This window comes from Molossus molossus, unplaced genomic scaffold (assembly GCF_014108415.1).
Source record: "Molossus molossus isolate mMolMol1 unplaced genomic scaffold, mMolMol1.p scaffold_m16_p_13, whole genome shotgun sequence".
Classification (NCBI taxonomy): Eukaryota; Metazoa; Chordata; class Mammalia; order Chiroptera; family Molossidae; genus Molossus; species Molossus molossus.
The window spans coordinates 72,195,682-72,212,900 of NW_023425348.1; the positions used below are offsets into that span (position 1 = coordinate 72,195,682).

At 35.1% G+C, this 17,219-nt stretch overlaps 1 protein-coding gene across 8 annotated transcripts in view; it reads left to right on the forward strand.

The window, feature by feature from the left end:
• HIPK3 (homeodomain interacting protein kinase 3) overlaps window positions 1-17,005 on the forward strand; it is a 110,106-nt gene extending 93,101 nt beyond the window's left edge. For 3 of the 8 annotated variants that reach the window (XM_036260170.1, XM_036260169.1, XM_036260171.1), the window contains exons 7-17: window positions 1,076-1,235; window positions 1,625-1,748; window positions 7,034-7,155; window positions 7,434-7,561; window positions 7,654-7,815; window positions 7,972-8,034; window positions 8,322-8,615; window positions 8,893-9,033; window positions 10,789-11,024; window positions 12,141-12,268; window positions 13,104-17,005. In XM_036260170.1, coding sequence (XP_036116063.1) covers window positions 1,076-1,235; window positions 1,625-1,748; window positions 7,034-7,155; window positions 7,434-7,561; window positions 7,654-7,815; window positions 7,972-8,034; window positions 8,322-8,615; window positions 8,893-9,033; window positions 10,789-11,024; window positions 12,141-12,268; window positions 13,104-13,580 — 2,035 coding nt within the window. In that variant the 3' untranslated portion in view covers window positions 13,581-17,005. The remainder of the gene's footprint in view (window positions 1-1,075; window positions 1,236-1,624; window positions 1,749-7,033; window positions 7,156-7,433; window positions 7,562-7,653; window positions 7,816-7,971; window positions 8,035-8,321; window positions 8,616-8,892; window positions 9,034-10,788; window positions 11,025-12,140; window positions 12,269-13,103) is intronic. The other 5 variants (XM_036260172.1, XM_036260173.1, XM_036260176.1 and 2 more) reach the window with 3 other exon arrangements.
• The last annotated feature ends 214 nt before the right edge of the window (window positions 17,006-17,219 follow it).

Sequence of the window (17,219 nt, forward strand, 5' to 3'; positions counted from 1 at the left end):
TCGAGTGGCTGCCACCCGCATGACCAACTAGGGCCGGAGACAAACTGCAACCGAAGTACGGGAACCGAACCCAGGTCTCTCCAGACCGCAGGCCGACGCTCTAACTGCTGAGCCAAACTGGCCAGGGCCCTAAACTTTTATTTTTAATAGGCCAAAGGAAGTAAAGTAAATGATTTAAAACAGCTGCTTTTAATTTTTTTTTTTTTTTTTTATCCTTACCTGAGGACATTTTTCCATTTTTTGTTCAGATAGAGTGGGAGGGAGAGAGAGAGAGAGAGAGAGAGAGAAACATCAATGTAAGAGAGACACATCGGGTGGTTGCCACCCACACGACTCCAACCGGGGCCGGGGACAAACTGCAATCGAGGTACATGCCCTTAGCGGGAACTGAACCCAGGTCTTTCAGGACCGCAGGCCAACGCTCTAACTGCTGAGCCAAAACGGTCAGGGCTACTTTTAATATTTTAAAAAGACTGAATGGCCCTAGCTGGTTTGGCTCAGCAGTTGGAGCGTCAGCCTGTGGACCAGAGAGTCCTGGGTTGGGTTTCCGCTAGGGACACATACCAAGGAAAAAAAAAAAGACTGAATGAAGAGGTATAGGGATAAACTGATATCCGTTATTGTGGATTACCTTTAAAGTTGAACTTCTGTCTCCACCCACCCACATGCACTAATTAAAAATGTCTAATGGTTTCCATATATAACACTTTGAAAATAATATCATAACTCCATAGTTGGTGCCATTAATTTAGGGATATGAAGATATAGAAATTTAGGAAAAATTATTTAGGGTGGGGTCATAAAATTACAGTGTGCTAACCAAAAAAATGCTAACTGTTGGCTTTTGATGTCTTAAAAATATATTGCAGATATAAGGTACACATTTACTTGCTTTAAAATTCATCTTGTGGGATTTGCTGGTAGAAGCAGTATTGGAAATAAGCAGATTAAGTGCAAGTCATAGAATCTTTTTCTTTTGGAAATAATTTTTAAGTTAATGTACATTAATTTTAAGGTATTCTAAAATTTAGAATAATATTACAATGACCTCTCCCTCCACTTTTTTGTTTTTCAGTGTAAAGTCCTGTTTTCATATTATGGATATTTGTAAGTCTCACCCAAATTCATGTGATACAAACAATCATAATAAAACTTCACTTTTAAGACCAGTTTCTTCAAATAGTACAGCTAATCTGACAGCAAATTTTACTAAACTTGGCACATTAAGAAGTCAGGTAAGAATTTAATAATTAATACTTTTTTTTAATGATTGCTTGTGTATGCATTTGAAGTATACACAAGTCTCATGTCAGCAGTTAGAAGTTACGGTGCTGGTGAGATCTATGGCTATTCTATGAAATCTCTATAATTTCAGAGTAACAATTGGAACAGATCTACCCAAATTCATTTGTTTCTTCTTATCTTTCATTCTTTCAATATATCCTGTCTTGCCCTCTGTGCCATAGCTCTGTGAAAAGTAGAGTTCAGTAAAATCAGTTTCTGGACCCATTTTTATTATAGAATTTGTAAGTTTTAAGACATGTTTTAGTTCTGTTTATAAAGCGTATGTGTGTAGCAATTAGAGGACTGCTCTGTATAATACCATGTATGTTGACCATTTCAGGCATTAACCACATCTGCACATTCTGTTATGCACCATGGAATTCCTCTGCAGGCTGGAACTGCTCATTTTGGTTGTGGTGATGCTTTTCAGCAGACACTGATTATCTGTCCCCCAGCTATTCAAGGTATTCTCTCATCTAAATTACACTTTTAACTTGGGCATGCTTTGTTTTTAAACAAATTTGGGCATCCATTAAATATACTGTATAGTTTTGTTCCAGTTAGTGCTACATTAGAATTTAATTTAAGCTGGTCAGTGGCCTTTAGACCAGTGACATTTATTCTTGACTGGCGCTCCATTCTAATCATTATTAACAAAATGGGTCATATGACAGTTGTAGTGCCTATAGAGTCTAGCACGATAAAGTATTCTAGTAGAAATTAATGAGCTTGAGAAGCTATGGATTGTACTGAGTATCACTGCTGTAGATGTTTGGGTAAGTACATATTATCTATCATGACTAAACATTAAAGTGACCACGAGTTCACTTGTTTAAATTTTGGTCAAAGGAATTCTGTCCCAAATGTTAATAGTCTTGTTCTTTACCCATATCTTAATGTTTTGTTGTTCTTTTAATATTTTCTTTATTGATTTTTAGAGAGAGAGAAGGGGAGAGGGAGAGAGAGATAGAAACATCAATGAGAGAGAGCATTGATTGGCCGCCTCCTTCATGCCCCCCACTGGGGATTTGGCCCACAACCTGGGCATGTACCCTGATCGGGAATCGAACTAGCTACCTCTTGGTGCATGGGTCGACATTCAACCATGGAGCCACACCAGCCGGGCTGTTAGTTTTTTAAGGATTGATTTTGACTGAAATCTAGGTTGTTTCCCTTATCTGGATAAAAATAGCAAATTAAATCCTTAAGTGTGATGTGTGGCAGAATTTTTTTGCAGGGGCCATGTGTTCTCAAATGGGAATTTCTTAGAGGGCGATAGCAGCAGATTTTGTGGTTGGAATAACCAGAATAAAACCCTACTTCCTAGCTCCTTCCATAGCATTTTGTCTTTGCTAAGATTTAACTAGTTATATCTTTCTTTTAAAAATCTTATTGTTGAGAGTATTACAGATGTTCCCCCTCATCTAGTTATGTCTTAATGCAAGAGGTTAATTACAAATGGGGCCCTAACTGACTCCTTGAAACATGATGGTAATACTGTATGTATGGTGTAGGTGAAAGAAGTTAGTGTTAAGTCAGTGCACCTGGGATATATTTCTGTTTTTCCTACTTGCTGTGTTATTTTAGACATTATCTGTTAACCTGTTGCAGCCTTAATTAATGGAAACAGACTGAATAGATACTGTCTTAGTCATTTCTAGCTCATAATATTTCTGGATTTTGAGGGTTATTTGAATTTTTTATTTGATTTAAGCAATTTAAACAAACAAAAAAACCAAACATCTGTCTACCACAATGCCTAGCAAAGCACCAAGAATATGTTTGTTGCCTTGATTAGCTGATAACAAGAGATATGAAAACATGTCAACTCTTTAGCCACGTTGGTTTTACCAGTGTAGCTTTAATTAATCTTTTTTGTATATTGGGTTTTTATATAAAATTTTATTGAAAGAAGGGTTTGTATCACTAAAGATAAAAAAAAAAAGACAACTTAAGACAATTGATTCTCAAGATGAAATTGTGGTCTAGTGGTGATCTGTATCTGTGACAGTGACCCATGGCTGGTCTCTAATAATAAAAATACCCACATCGTTATATTGTCAGCACTCTTAAAGATGATGGGTGTTTATTTACTTTTTTTTCCCCACTCCATGGTTTATTATAAACATTTTAAACATATAGAAAAATTCAAAAAATAATATAATGCCTTCTAATCTAGATTCAGCAAATGTTAACACTTTGCCATATTTGCTCTGTCAATCTATCTTATCTATACATACATATACCATTAGATAGCAAGTGGTAGACATTTTACTTCTAAATACTTGAGCATCAGTCGATGCTTTTTTGTTTTATTTTTAAATCAGTTATTTAAGTAGTGTCTTGACAAATGCATTTTCATTTAGATGAATTTTTAATCTGTACTAACAGATTCTTAGGTTCTAATAATCTTTTCTGTGTACCAAAGTCAGTTGGAGGGTCACCCACCTGCAGTGTGGTATATTACATCAAGCTTTGGAATAACAGTTTTTTTTCAGAGCCCACCTTCTATTTGTCGACAAAACTTAAGCTTTTGAGACACATTTCTGAACATGGTTAAGCATCATTCTTAAACATACTATGAGGTTAGACAAATCTTTTATCTTTATGTTACTTATAATTAATAAAAGGTTAGTAACTTTTCTGTACATACGTTACCAACTATCTGAGTGTTTCATTATAAGGATTCACAATAAAAAGCTTCTGCCAGATTCATTAACCCAGTAAATATCAAGAACAATACTTTTGAATTAGAATTAATAGTGAGGCAAAGCATAATTTATATTAGCATGTGTAACAGGTACAGTTGCAGCAAAAGGACAGGTAGGCTGTATAAATATGTTGTTTCATTGTTTCTTAGTTTAGTGTAAGCTTAGAAATGAAAGCTTCCCCTGTAATTTGTTTTTAACATCTCTGTAGACAATTCCAAAGTCTTCTTACCCCTTTCACTCATAATGTGCCAATTCATTTCAAAGAAACATTTACAAATTATTACTGAGCAATTGTTGAGTAGCAATTATGGTACCATTATAGTTTGTATTTTAAAATATGTATGCTTTATGTCTTATTCCCTTTCACTTTGGAGCTATAGTGTTTAGGTTCATCATGCATTTCATATATTTTAAATAATATAGATTTAATTTGTAGGTATAGATAGGTAGATACTGTTTTCATATATTGTGCCTTTTTCAAGTGCAGAAGACTTAGCCAAGCATTTATTTAACAAATTTGAGTGTAGGGTACATATATTAAATGAACATTTAACATTATTTGGCAAATTGAAAAGCCAGGTATTCATCCCCTCTGGGTAAAAAAACCACAAACATTATTTTAGAATCAAATACATTCCAGAAATTTTTCTTTATTTTACTAGAACAATTTTTAAGCTTTTGTGCCCTGCTGTCCAAGTATTAAAGCAAATCTAATCAAACAAAAAGTTTTAGCTAATATAATAACAGTAATAGAAAATAGGGATCTTAACCATCCATACTTTTGAATTTGATAAAAAATATTCGACCTCTTTAGGGAGGAAGAAGATAAGATAATAGGAGAATTTTTCTCATCTGAAGAGATTAATTATGAAGAATATTTAAGGGCAATGTGATTTTTGTTGGGATTTGAGAATTTGCTCTGTCCTTTAATTTTTGTCAAAGTGAATTCTGCTTTTTTCTCTTATGAGATTATCTATTGCTGCAATACATCTACATTGCCTGGGTGTGCTTATATTCCCTTTCTTGGAGAATTTGCTGATCAAGACATGTTTTTTGGAAGGGGTAAGAAAGTCAGTTTTAAAAAATAATCTGTAGATCTTTGTTAAATTTAATTCATATCTAGTTCTTTACATAGAGCTCAGGGTAGAACACCCAGGCAGTAGAATAGATAAACTCCACTGTGAAGAAGATGAACACAACAAAATAAACTTCCCCTCAGGAGTTTTTTAAATTGTATTTTTGAATTACAGTTGACATTCAATATTATTTTGTATTAGTTTCAGGTGTACAACAGAGTAGTTAGATAACCAAACATTTTATTTATTTAAAAAAAATTTTTTTTTTTAATTTTTACATGGACATTTTTCCATTCTTTGCTCATATAGAGTAGGAGGGAGAGAGAGGAAGAGAGAGAGAAACATCGACGTGAAAGGGACACATCGAATGGCTGCCACCTACACAACCCAACCAGGGCCGGGGACAAACTGCAACCAAGGTACGTGCCTTTAGCGGGAACTGAACCCAGGTCTCTATGGACTGCAGGCCGATGCTCTAACTGCTGGGCCGAACTGGCCGGGGGATAATTATACATTTTAAAGTGATCCTCCTGATACTTCTAGTACCCACCTGGTACCATACATAGTTATTACAGTATTATTGACTATATTCCATATGCTGTTCTTTACATCCCTGTGACTATTTTGTAACTACCAGTTTTCACTTCTTAATCCCGTCACCTTTTTCACCCACTCCCCCCACCCCTTTGGCAAACATCATTTTGTTCTCTATATTTATGAGTCTGTTTCTATTTGTTTGTTCACTTATTTTGTTTTTTAGAGTCCACATATAGGTAAAATCATCTGGTATTTTTCTTTCTGATTTATTTCACTTATCATAGTACCCTTTTTTCTAGGATTAACACTTAAAATATATTCATGCAATAAAAATTGTAGTTATTTTTCAGTAGGAAAAAAAACAATTGTATTTTTCCCTTGTGGCCAGTTGGAGATACCTAAGGTTACTTTTATCTAAAATTGATTATATTAAATAATCTGCCAACCTATATTGAAGGTAACTGCTGCAACAGACTGGAGTTATGAAGTACTGAATTTATTTTAGTAACTGAGCTTTCTGATCTTGGGGGATGACCCTAAAATCTTGTCAGTCAAAGTTCTAAGTTGAGGCGATAGTACTTTACTGTCTCAAAGCTTAATGTTGTAAGACTTTATATGTACAAGGTTCCTTTGCAATGTATGGCATAGAAACACTAACATTAATGGGATTAACATGGCTGATAATTCTGCTTTCTAATTGTCCTAGCCAGAAAGCAAAATGAAACATGTTTGACCTGGAGTTCTAGCAGCTCTGTACTAGAAATACTCGTAGGTTACACCTCATCAACCAGAGATTAGTTGTACCATCATGTGAGGCAGAAAAGGTTTTTTTTTGCTTTTCCTTTGGAGGTTGAAATGAGTGTGCCATCCCGAATTTTCTTGAATCATGTAAACCATCATGGCCATTGAAGTGTGAAGTTGTGGTACAGTCTCTCTTTGGTGCCATGAGTGTAAGATCCTATTAGAATTTCGAAGAAGAGAATACGAAACATAGCTAAAAGTTTGTATAAAAAGATGAACCTGTGAGAGGATCAGGATATTGAGTCAGATTCACCTTTCCATATCCTTTATCATAGTAGCAGAAGTATTTGAAAAAAAAAAATAAAGCTACCATAGCAAACTTGGAAAGGAATGGGAAGTTTCAAGAAAAATAAATGATTCATCTTTGTAGTATACATTTTAAAACAGTAGAAAGAGTAGCTTTATTATAATTTTTGGAATGATGTACCACAAGGTAGATAAAATATACTACCTCACTTTCTTAATAGATTGTTTTGTTAGTGTTATGAAAATTTTGTGTAGGGGATGGTTTTGAAATCCTAATTAGAATTTTAGCAGTTGTTTACATTTAAAAGAGGTTTGAAAGAAAAAATTCTTTTTGCTGAATTAGCTTATGTTTGAGAACTATTCTTTTCTAATTCACAGGTATTCCTGCGACGCATGGGAAACCCACTAGTTATTCAATAAGGGTAGATAATACAGTTCCACTTGTAACTCAGGCCGCAGCTGTGCAGCCACTCCAGATCCGACCAGGAGTCCTTTCTCAGGTTGGTGATAATTCATCATTTTTGCATAGGTGCTGTCCTCCTTTTACTCAAGTTAGGGGTACTGATCCATTTGTAAAATACCAGCCTGTGATGTTGGGAAACAATGAAAATGACCTGGATGGGAATTCAAGCTTTTGTAGATTATTGACTTTAACTTTAAAATTATTAGATGATTGTTTAATTTTTTTTTTTTAATTTTAAGATTTAGTAGTAATAATGAATCACTTATAACTTACTTGTTTTTCTTTCTTCTTCGTTGTTGTTTGTTTTTGGTGCAGCAGACATGGTCTGGTAGAACACAGCAGATGCTGGTACCTGCCTGGCAACAGGTTACACCCTTGGCTCCTGCTACCACTACATTAACGTCTGAGGGTGTGGCTGGTTCACATAGGCTTGGAGACTGGGGGTAAGTTAAAAACAAAAGTACATCTTTGTGAATAGTTTGCAAAATAGATCTCAGTAAAGAAGGGATTCAATTTTTCTAAACTTTCTCCCTAGGAAAATGATTTCACACAGCAATCATTATAGCTCAGTGATGCCACAACCTCTTCTAAGCAATCAGATAACTTTGTCGGCTCCTCAGCCAATTAGTGTGGGGATTGCACATGTTGTCTGGCCTCAGCCTGCCACTACCAAGAAAAATAAACTGTGCCAGAACAGGTTGGTGTTGATATTTTAACTTTGCTCTGCATTTTCAGAATTCATCTTTAAGATAAATTTTGCATGTACACTAAAGGGTCACTCTGTTGTATTCAAAATTACCTCTTTGATAGCTTTGTTACAAACACTAAGCCAGCTCCCTTCTCAATTTCTCAGAGGTATTTTGGTAAAACTAATGGAATGGGAGCCAGGAAGAGAGGAAATAAATGCTTTCAGTTGGTAAGACTGTCTTTATTGCCCTTTTGATTTATTATCTACCTATAATTTTAGACACAGATATCAGTTACCTCCCAAAAATGACTATTTAAATGTAATAAATGCAATCTGCATTGATATTTCTAGAGATAATATTTATTTCACAAAACTTATGGTCTGTATGTTAGTGTGCTATATACATGAATTTGAACCAAGTGAAAGTTCACATTGTTCATTTTAACAAGATTTCTTAGAAAAATGTCCTGTTCATATTTTGATACAGAAATGACACATTATTTCTTTGGTTGCAGGAGTAATGCATTGCAGAATACTAATATCCCACATTCAGCATTTATTTCTCCAAAGATAGTAAATGGGAAAGATGTCGAGGAAGTAAGTTGTATAGAAACACGGGACAATCATAACTCAGGAGAGGCAAGAAATTGTTGTGAAACATCGGTCAGGCAGGACTCTGATTCATCAGTTTCAGACAAACAGCGGCAAACCATCATCATCGCTGACTCCCCAAGTCCTGCAGTGAGTGTGATCACTATCAGCAGTGACACTGATGAGGAAGAGGCGACACAGAGACATTCTCTCAGAGAGTAAGTGCCAAAAGCAATTTCCTGCATTAATGCTGCATCCTTAAATAATAATGATGGCGCCCCCTGGTGTGGTGAAAAAACTGTCTGTAACTTAGTGTCCTTTGGAGTAAACTTCCTAAATGGTATTTAACATGGTTATATCATTTTTTTATATTTATAAGCTTTTGTCTATGTAGGTTGCTCTTAACTGATTAATATTCTTAGTTGATAAATTAATTTTTGGCTACTTGGGGAATATCTTCTCATTTTTTGTTTTTCCCCTTCCCTCTCTCACTAGATGTAAAGGAAGTCTAGATTGTGAAGCTTGCCAGAGCACTTTGAATATCGATCGGATGTGTTCATTAAGTAGCCCTGATAGTACTCTGAGCACCAGCTCCTCAGGGCAGTCCAGCCCATCCCCTTGCAAGAGACCTAACAGGTAAAGGAATTTTAATAATAGTACACAATAAATATTAAGTCAACTAAAAAGTCTAGGATTTCTTTTGTAGTTGTTTAATAAGTACCTGCCAGTTTACCACAGTGGCTTCTTTCTTGAACATAATTTTCAACTAGATCACTTTTTATAAACTCAGGTTTTAAGTAGTAATTTTATTTATTGTTGTAGAACAGATCTAAATGAAAAATTATAATAAATGATTTTTAAAGAATCATTTGTTTTTTGAAAGGGTAAAAAAGCCACATTCTCAACTTCAACTCCATAGACTACTATTATATTTTGAGTAAGAACATACACTTCAGCACAATTAAAAAAAGAATGTTTTGCATAATAAAGTGATCACCCAGTGTCAGCAGAATCTGCTGTGATCCTTTTCTCATTGGTAATTGATTAGCATGGTTTCATCCATATTCCCTTGCCTACCTTTTCTGTTGCCCAGGAACATGGATTCCCACTGATGTACAGAGCTTCTCCTAACCAGCATAATGCACTAACACATTAAGTGATGGGTCACAGAAATTTCAGTGAAATTAATTTGATTTTAGCTTTCAGAATTTTTTTTTTTTTTTTGTGGAAACAAAATTTGAATAAATTTTAGGTCTTAATTTTATACATTTGTCTTTTGCATTAGTCAGGAAAAACGGTATTGAATACCTATAACCAAAGCTCTGTAGAAAATATAAAGAAATTTTAACACATCTTATAAATTGCTTAAAATATGGTTTGGAAGTTGACACTATACACAGATATACATACATATTCACATATATATGAAGACATGTATATATAAATGTATATATATAAAATATATAAATAAAAATATGTAACTTGCTCTGACTGGTGTGGCTCAGTGGTTGGAGCGTTGCCTGCACACCAGAGTCTTGGGTTTGATTCTTGGTCAAGGGCATGTACATGGGTGGCGGTACCTGGGTTGGAGGGTTGCAGGTTTGATCCCCAGCCCTGGTTGGGGTGCATGTGGGAGGCATCCAATTAATGTGTCTCTCTCACATCGATGTCCCCACCCCCTTTCTCTTCAGCTCTAATAATCAATGGAAAAAAATATGCTTGGGTGAGGATAAACAACAACAACAAATATATGTAACTAAAATAAACATATAGAAAGAGATTCTTCAAAATATTAAATATGAAATGAATGCTTAAGACAGACAACAAATGCTGTAGACATCCCAAGGAGAGAGATTGTTAGGGCCCGAGAGGGTCAGGAAGGGAAGAGAAATAATGGGTCTCTGGCTAGGCCTTCAGAGGAGCAGGGAAGACCTTTCAGATACGTAACTGGTTAGTTAAAAGGATCCAAATTACTGCTAAAGGGATGTATTTTAACATTAGAATTTAATCTGAACTATCCATAATGTTTGTACATGTCATTTAAATTATCCGTAAGAGTACTCCTTTTGTAGTATCTTGATGAAAGGTTCTGGAATGCATAAAGTGGGATTTATGAACGGCTATTGAGGATCAAATGGGAAAGGAAAGGAGAGAAAATTCAGTGCTAAAAGGATGTTCCTAAATAGGACAGAATTTGGGTTAGCAGTCTGAAGAGAGAATTAAGGGGAGAGTTGAGAAACTTTATGAAAACATATTGGACAAGGAAGAAGTCATAATTTGATAGGAAATAATTGAGTAAGTTTGTTACCAGTTTGCTGGAGCCTAGATATTATTTAACTTTAGAGTTAATGTGAAAAACATATTATTCATAAAAGTACTTTCTTGCTGTAGCATGTCAGATGAAGAGCAGGAAAGTGGTTGTGATACTGTGGATGGCTCTCCAACATCAGACTCTTCGGGACATGACAGTCCATTTGCAGAGAGCAGTTTTGTCGAGGATGCTCATCAGAACACAGAACTGGTACCCTCTGCCAACACAGAAACCAAACCAGCTGTCCGTACTGTTGTGGTGCCACCAATGGGACTAGAGAAGGGATTAAATGCAGATGAGCATATGGCAAACACAGGTAAGCTGAGCCCTCCCTATTTCCTTGATAGTCCCTTAAAAGGCTTTAAAATTTTTTTTTTATTGACACGGTTACAGATGTCTCCATTTTCCTCCGCTTTGCCTGCCTCCACCCAGCCCCTGGCACCCCCATCCCCCCCCCCCTTTCCCTCTGGCCATCACACTGTTGTCTGTGTCTATGGGTGATGCATGTATGTTCTTTGGTTAATCCCTTCACCTTCTTTCATCCAGTCTCCTTCCCTGGCTCCCCCCCCCCCCCCCCCAACAGCTGTCAGTCTGTTCCATGTATCCATGCCTCTGTTTCTATTTTGTTCACCAGTTTATTTTGTTCATTAGATTCTACATATAAGTGACATCATATGGTATTTGTCTTTCTGTGACTGGCTTATTTCACTTAGCATAATAATCTTTAGGTCCATCCATGCTGTCATAAAAGGTAAGATTCTCTTCTATTTTACAAGTGCATTCTATTCCATTGTGTAAATATACCACAGGTTTTTTTTATCCACTTATCTACTGATCAGCTTTTGGGCCGTTTCCAGATCTTTGCAATTGTAAATAATGCTGCCGTGAACATAGGGGTGCATATATTCTTTTGAATTGGTGTTTCTGGATTCTTAGGATATAGTTCCAGAAGTGGGATTGCTGGGTCAAAAAGACAGTTCCATTTTTAATTTTTTGAGGAAACTCCATAGTGTTTTCCGCAGTGGCTGCACCAGTCTGCATTCCCACCGGCAGTGCACCTAGGGTTCCTTTTTCTCCACACCCTCGCCAACATTTGTTTGTTGATTTATTGATGAAAGCCATTCTGGCAGGTGTGAGGTGATACCTCATTGTGGTTTTAATTTGCAACTCTCTGAAAAGGTTTTAATTTAGGAACACAGAGAACAGCATTGCCAAAAGTCATCTCTGAATTTCCAACTTGATCTTGCCAAATCTATTGCACAAAAGAAATCTCTTCTTATGTCATCAAATGCATGGAAATCTTGAGATCGCTTTTCTTTTTATTTAATATTAAGGTTCTCAAATCATTAATGTGTAGAATATCTAGAGTCCTTTCTAATGTTTATAGGAGAAGGAAAAAGCATGAACTCTTTAATGTTTTGTTCATTGCCAGATTCTCCATGCCAGCCGTTAATAAAAGGACGATGTGCTCCTGGAAGATTAAACCAGCCTTCTACAGCGGGTAATCGTCAACAAAAACTGACATCAGCATTCCAACAGCAGCATTTGAATTTCAGTCAGGTATGTTTGTGATTTATTAGAAAGAGTATTTGGAACTCAAATTCAGCAGTATTTTACTTGTGGAAAAAAGGTTCGGAAACTGATGCAGTCTTAGTAAATTTTACCCTTTTCATTATCCCAAGCGACTAAAGAGTAATAAGCCTTGATAGTAGGATAATTAAGCAGATTATCCACAGAACTTGAATATTTCAGCAAAATTAAGCTCTTAGATTCTCTTAAATATTATCTTCTTATGTAGTAACTCTAGACCCTTCAAGTCAGAATGCACATTAATGGATCGATGGCTACATTTCTTGCGTGTTAGTCATGGTGATAGTGAGAGATGCCTTACTGAATACTTTCCATCTGTTCAGCACCATGCTTACCAGTTGAGTTTCCACTTGGAGAAAGAAAAGATCACAGTTATTGGAGTAAGACCTGTGTCCAAATCCTGATTTTGCCAAATGCTATGTATATTACCTTGGCCAGGTCTCTTCAGCAAATCTGGGCCATGCTGTTATCATGGGGTTGTTTTGGAATTAAATAATGCCTTGTATATAAAATGTTAGCCCTGTATATGATAATTGCTTCACAGATGGTAGCTATTAGTAGTGGTGGGGATGGTGATATCATTAGCATTGGTAGTGGCAATGTTACTATTATAATATGTAGTAATAAATATTAAAATGTTAATAATATATAAAATCATAATTTTCCTCTTTATAATAGTATAATTTAAGATCTGAGAGGTACTCTATGAGTTATTAGTCACAGAATTTATTGTAATTTCCCTTTTTCTTTTCTTTTTAACTTATAAATATGTATTTAGTGTTTTTTGTTGGTTCATTTTGGATAGGTTCAGCACTTCGGATCTGGGCATCAAGAGTGGAATGGAAACTTCGGACATCGAAGACAGCAAGCTTATATCCCTACTAGTGTTACCAGTAATCCATTCACTCTTTCTCATGGAAGTCCCAATCACACAGCCGTGCATGCCCATCTGGCTGGAAACACTCACCTTGGAGGACAGCCTACTCTGCTTCCATACCCATCATCAGCTACCCTCAGTAGTGCTGCACCAGTGGCCCACCTCTTAGCCTCTCCATGTACCTCAAGACCTATGTTACAGCATCCAGCTTACAATATATCCCATCCTAGTGGCATAGTTCACCAGGTCCCAGTGGGCATAAATCCCCGCCTGTTACCATCCCCAACCATTCATCAGACTCAGTACAAACCAATCTTCCCACCACATTCTTACATTGCAGCATCACCTGCGTATACTGGATTTCCATTGAGTCCAACAAAACTCAGCCAGTATCCATATATGTGAAAACTCAAAAGGAGCATATTGAGGAAGCTCAATGATAGAAACATTTGATTAAAAATAAAAACATGGTATTTAATAAATATTAGCCATGGCACAAGAAAATTATTTTTGAATCATGTAGACTTGGGTGCAATTTAAACAACTTTGAGCTTTAAAAAACTCACTTTTAATGTGTTTTGCACATTTGGTATAACTTGTCTTTGGTCATGTTATCTTCTTATGTAGTAATTCTAGACAGGTGACTTATGGGAGCAGAAGTCCAGTTTTGCTCCCGCTATTTTTTATAAAATTGCCTTCTAACTAGTGCAAGACACGTCCACATTTGGGAAGCCATTCTGTGTACAGACTTAGAGCAACAGATGCACATACGTCAAAATTACAGCATACAAGTGAATTGTATTATCTGTGTCTTAGTGTATAAATGTTGGGTCACTTACCTAAGAAACTGAGCTATTGTTCTTTACATTTGCATGTGTCTTTGCATGGGCAAAATGTTGCCTAGACTTTGCTCTTAAATGTTGTTCTAATAATCTCAGCTGCATTGTAAACCGTTCCCACACATAGTGCCTTAAATATTTGAGGTTGTTAATGTTATTACCTATATATAAATGTTGAGGACTGCAGCACTTAAAAATCAGACCTACTCTTTAGTTTTCTTTTGATAGAGTAATTTTCATTTTTGGTTTTGTGTGGTATGATTTCAGGTTGTAGCGGTTTTTTCCTTATTAAGAGGGCAGCATGTTTGCTATAACTGTATTCTGCTGTCTGATTTTTCAGAATGATCTAGCTTCAAGAAAAGCAAGCATTTAGTATTGCTTCAGAAAAATTGATTCAGTATCTAATGGATAGTTGATATCTGTCACAACAGAGCATTTTATATACTGTTAAGTAAAACTGCAATACAATCTAAGTTTATTTTGGGAGTGTTTGCTGTATAATTGGATTTAATAAAATATTTAGAGGTGCAGTAGGCATGACTTTGAGTAGATAATGAAAGAAAATGCAAATTGCTCATTGATTCATGATGTGGTTTCATCTTAGCTTGGGCAAACCATGCAGTATTTAATAAGTAGTAGCAGAATATTTACTATTGAAGCTTGAAAAGATGTGAGTTCTTTGTGTGCAATTTTTCATTTATGCATGTGAGAGGTTTGTTTTTTTTTTAAGTATTTTTACATTGTAGTACTTGTTTTGCTTGTTGGTGGTGTTTGCTTATTTAATACATTCCGTCAGGGACAGAAATTACATGCTTTTCTTCCTAGGAAGTGTGTCTTGGGTTTTTCCTTTCTTATTTTCTCTTTTGTTTTTTTGGTAATGGTGGTGATGTTTAAATGAAGTTGCTTTTACAGCACCAAAGACTTAATCATCCATTTCCTATATAAAAGGTAGCTACTTTTTGCATAGACCTCAAGTATATTGTAGTGTAGAGGTGGAATTTAAGGAAAGGTATTAAACAGGCTGTGTTTTAGCTTATGGGCAAGTAATAAATTGTATCATTTATCTTGAATGTATCATAGATAAGCTGCTATATAACGATTGCCACTTCAGATAGCTGTGAAATTAGGTGATTAACTAGTTGTTACTTAGCCTTCTAATTTCTGTATAAGTCTAATTACATGAAATAGAAGTTGGGGTTTTGATTTTTTACTTTGCTTTTCTGTTTGGAGTGTCATTGTAACTACTGTATTGTAAATGATGGAAAATAATTGCATATGTTATTTTGGGTGTGTTAATTGCATCAGTATTTTATCTCTATTAATGTTTGTGCTCATCACTGCATATAAAAACTTGGATGTATCAATGTAACTTAATTTTTTATTTTCATATTGACATTGTAGACACTTGAGAAAGCTGTATCTTGCAGGCTTGACTTAACTTTTTTCCTTAAAAATCTGGAATATAATATTACAGCATTTACTGGAATAAAAAGTACAAAGCATTTGAGTGTAAAACTATCAAATGTTTTGGATTTATAGCATTTCTTTGATAAATGAATTGCATACCACTAGTACCGCTATAGTACAGCGTTGACAATAAGCTAATAATGGACTAACATTTCTTTACTCCATTAACACAAGCAGTGTTTTATTTAATAATCATCAATGAAATGTGCCTGAAATTGATTTTAAAATTTACAGTATTAGATCATAAAATAAAAACCAGCAGTACATTTTTAGTCACACTGAAAATGAAGGACTTAATTTTCCCCACAAGTTTCAGTGTTTTTAGTAATCAATTCTATGCATTTTATATAAATAGAAATATAGATATATATATATTACACATAAAAAAAGGAGTAGCCTAAGATTAATTTAAAAGATTATTTACAGATGGCAAATTTATGGAGTCACTATTTAAGTAAATGTCGTTGCCCTCCACAGCCTTCTAGTTTTATTTATATGGTCCAGCAGATTACTGGTATCCATTCACTTCTTGGAAAAGAATTAGTACTGGCAGTGGATATTTCAGAGACAAGGGCAAAGGACTGATTAATGTTTATATCACAACAGGTACAGAACTGGCATGGTTAGCTTTTTGAATGTTTTATATTCTGTATTTCAGTTCCAAGGCTGAGATGGGCTTGTTAAGTGGACAGTAAATGGTGAACTTCAGTGTTTTCATAACATAATAGTAATGTTTGATAAAGGCATACCCCAGTTAAGTACACCGCTCTGAACTGATTCTAATCATGGGCTTTTTATGTGTTTAAAGGTAAAAAATGTTAAAATTTTGTTAAAGCCTAAAGCATATTAACAAATAAATTTCTGGATTTATACCTTCTTTAAAGCCATTTTTACCAGTTTTCTTTGGTTTTAATGCTTTCTTAAATAAAACACTGCATGAATTTCAAGTTGCATATTTGCATACTATTTTAATTTACAAATTATTTTTTATCAAATATCCTGATATTTAGTTTACTTTTTCTTCAGGGTGTTTAAGTATGTTATTATAATAGCAAAGCCTTTTCATTTTAAAAATCTCTACTACTAATTTTAAACTTGGTTTGTGTTAAGTAAAAGTTAAATCATACACTGCAAGGTGTAGGAGGATTTGTTTTAATGAACCCAATGATAGATTTGATTACTAAGTTTGAACTGTTAACTGTTTAACAATCTTAGACTTGTGGCTTCCTTTCTTTGGTTTGTTTGTTTTTGCTTTTACTTCTATGCTACACTAGTTTGCCATGTAGCAATTGCACTGTGCAATATTACAATAAGGACTGGGAAAATTTTTATGGATGTAATGTCTATTACGGTTTGCGATAGTATTTCTCTCTAGTTCTCAGTGATTTAAATGTGACCAAGCCTTCTGTACTTTGTCACAAAAAGCGGGTTTTCCAGGTGACTATTTTGGTGAGTGTCAAAATAAGAATTTATGGTGTATTACTGTCGATTCACTTTGAATTAAAATATATATATTGCAGCAAACAGCTTGTTGACTTTTTTTCTATCCCAGTACCACTTACAGGGTAGGGAAGGGATTGATTGGTTAGTAGCAGGTAGTACCTAACTTAGGTCATTTCAGTTAACTCTCAAAACCATGTGTGTGAGATAGGTATTATTATCTTCATTATAGAAATGAGGAAATAGGCTCAGAATATCTATGTAAGTTGACCAAAGTCACACTGCTAGTGAATGGTGA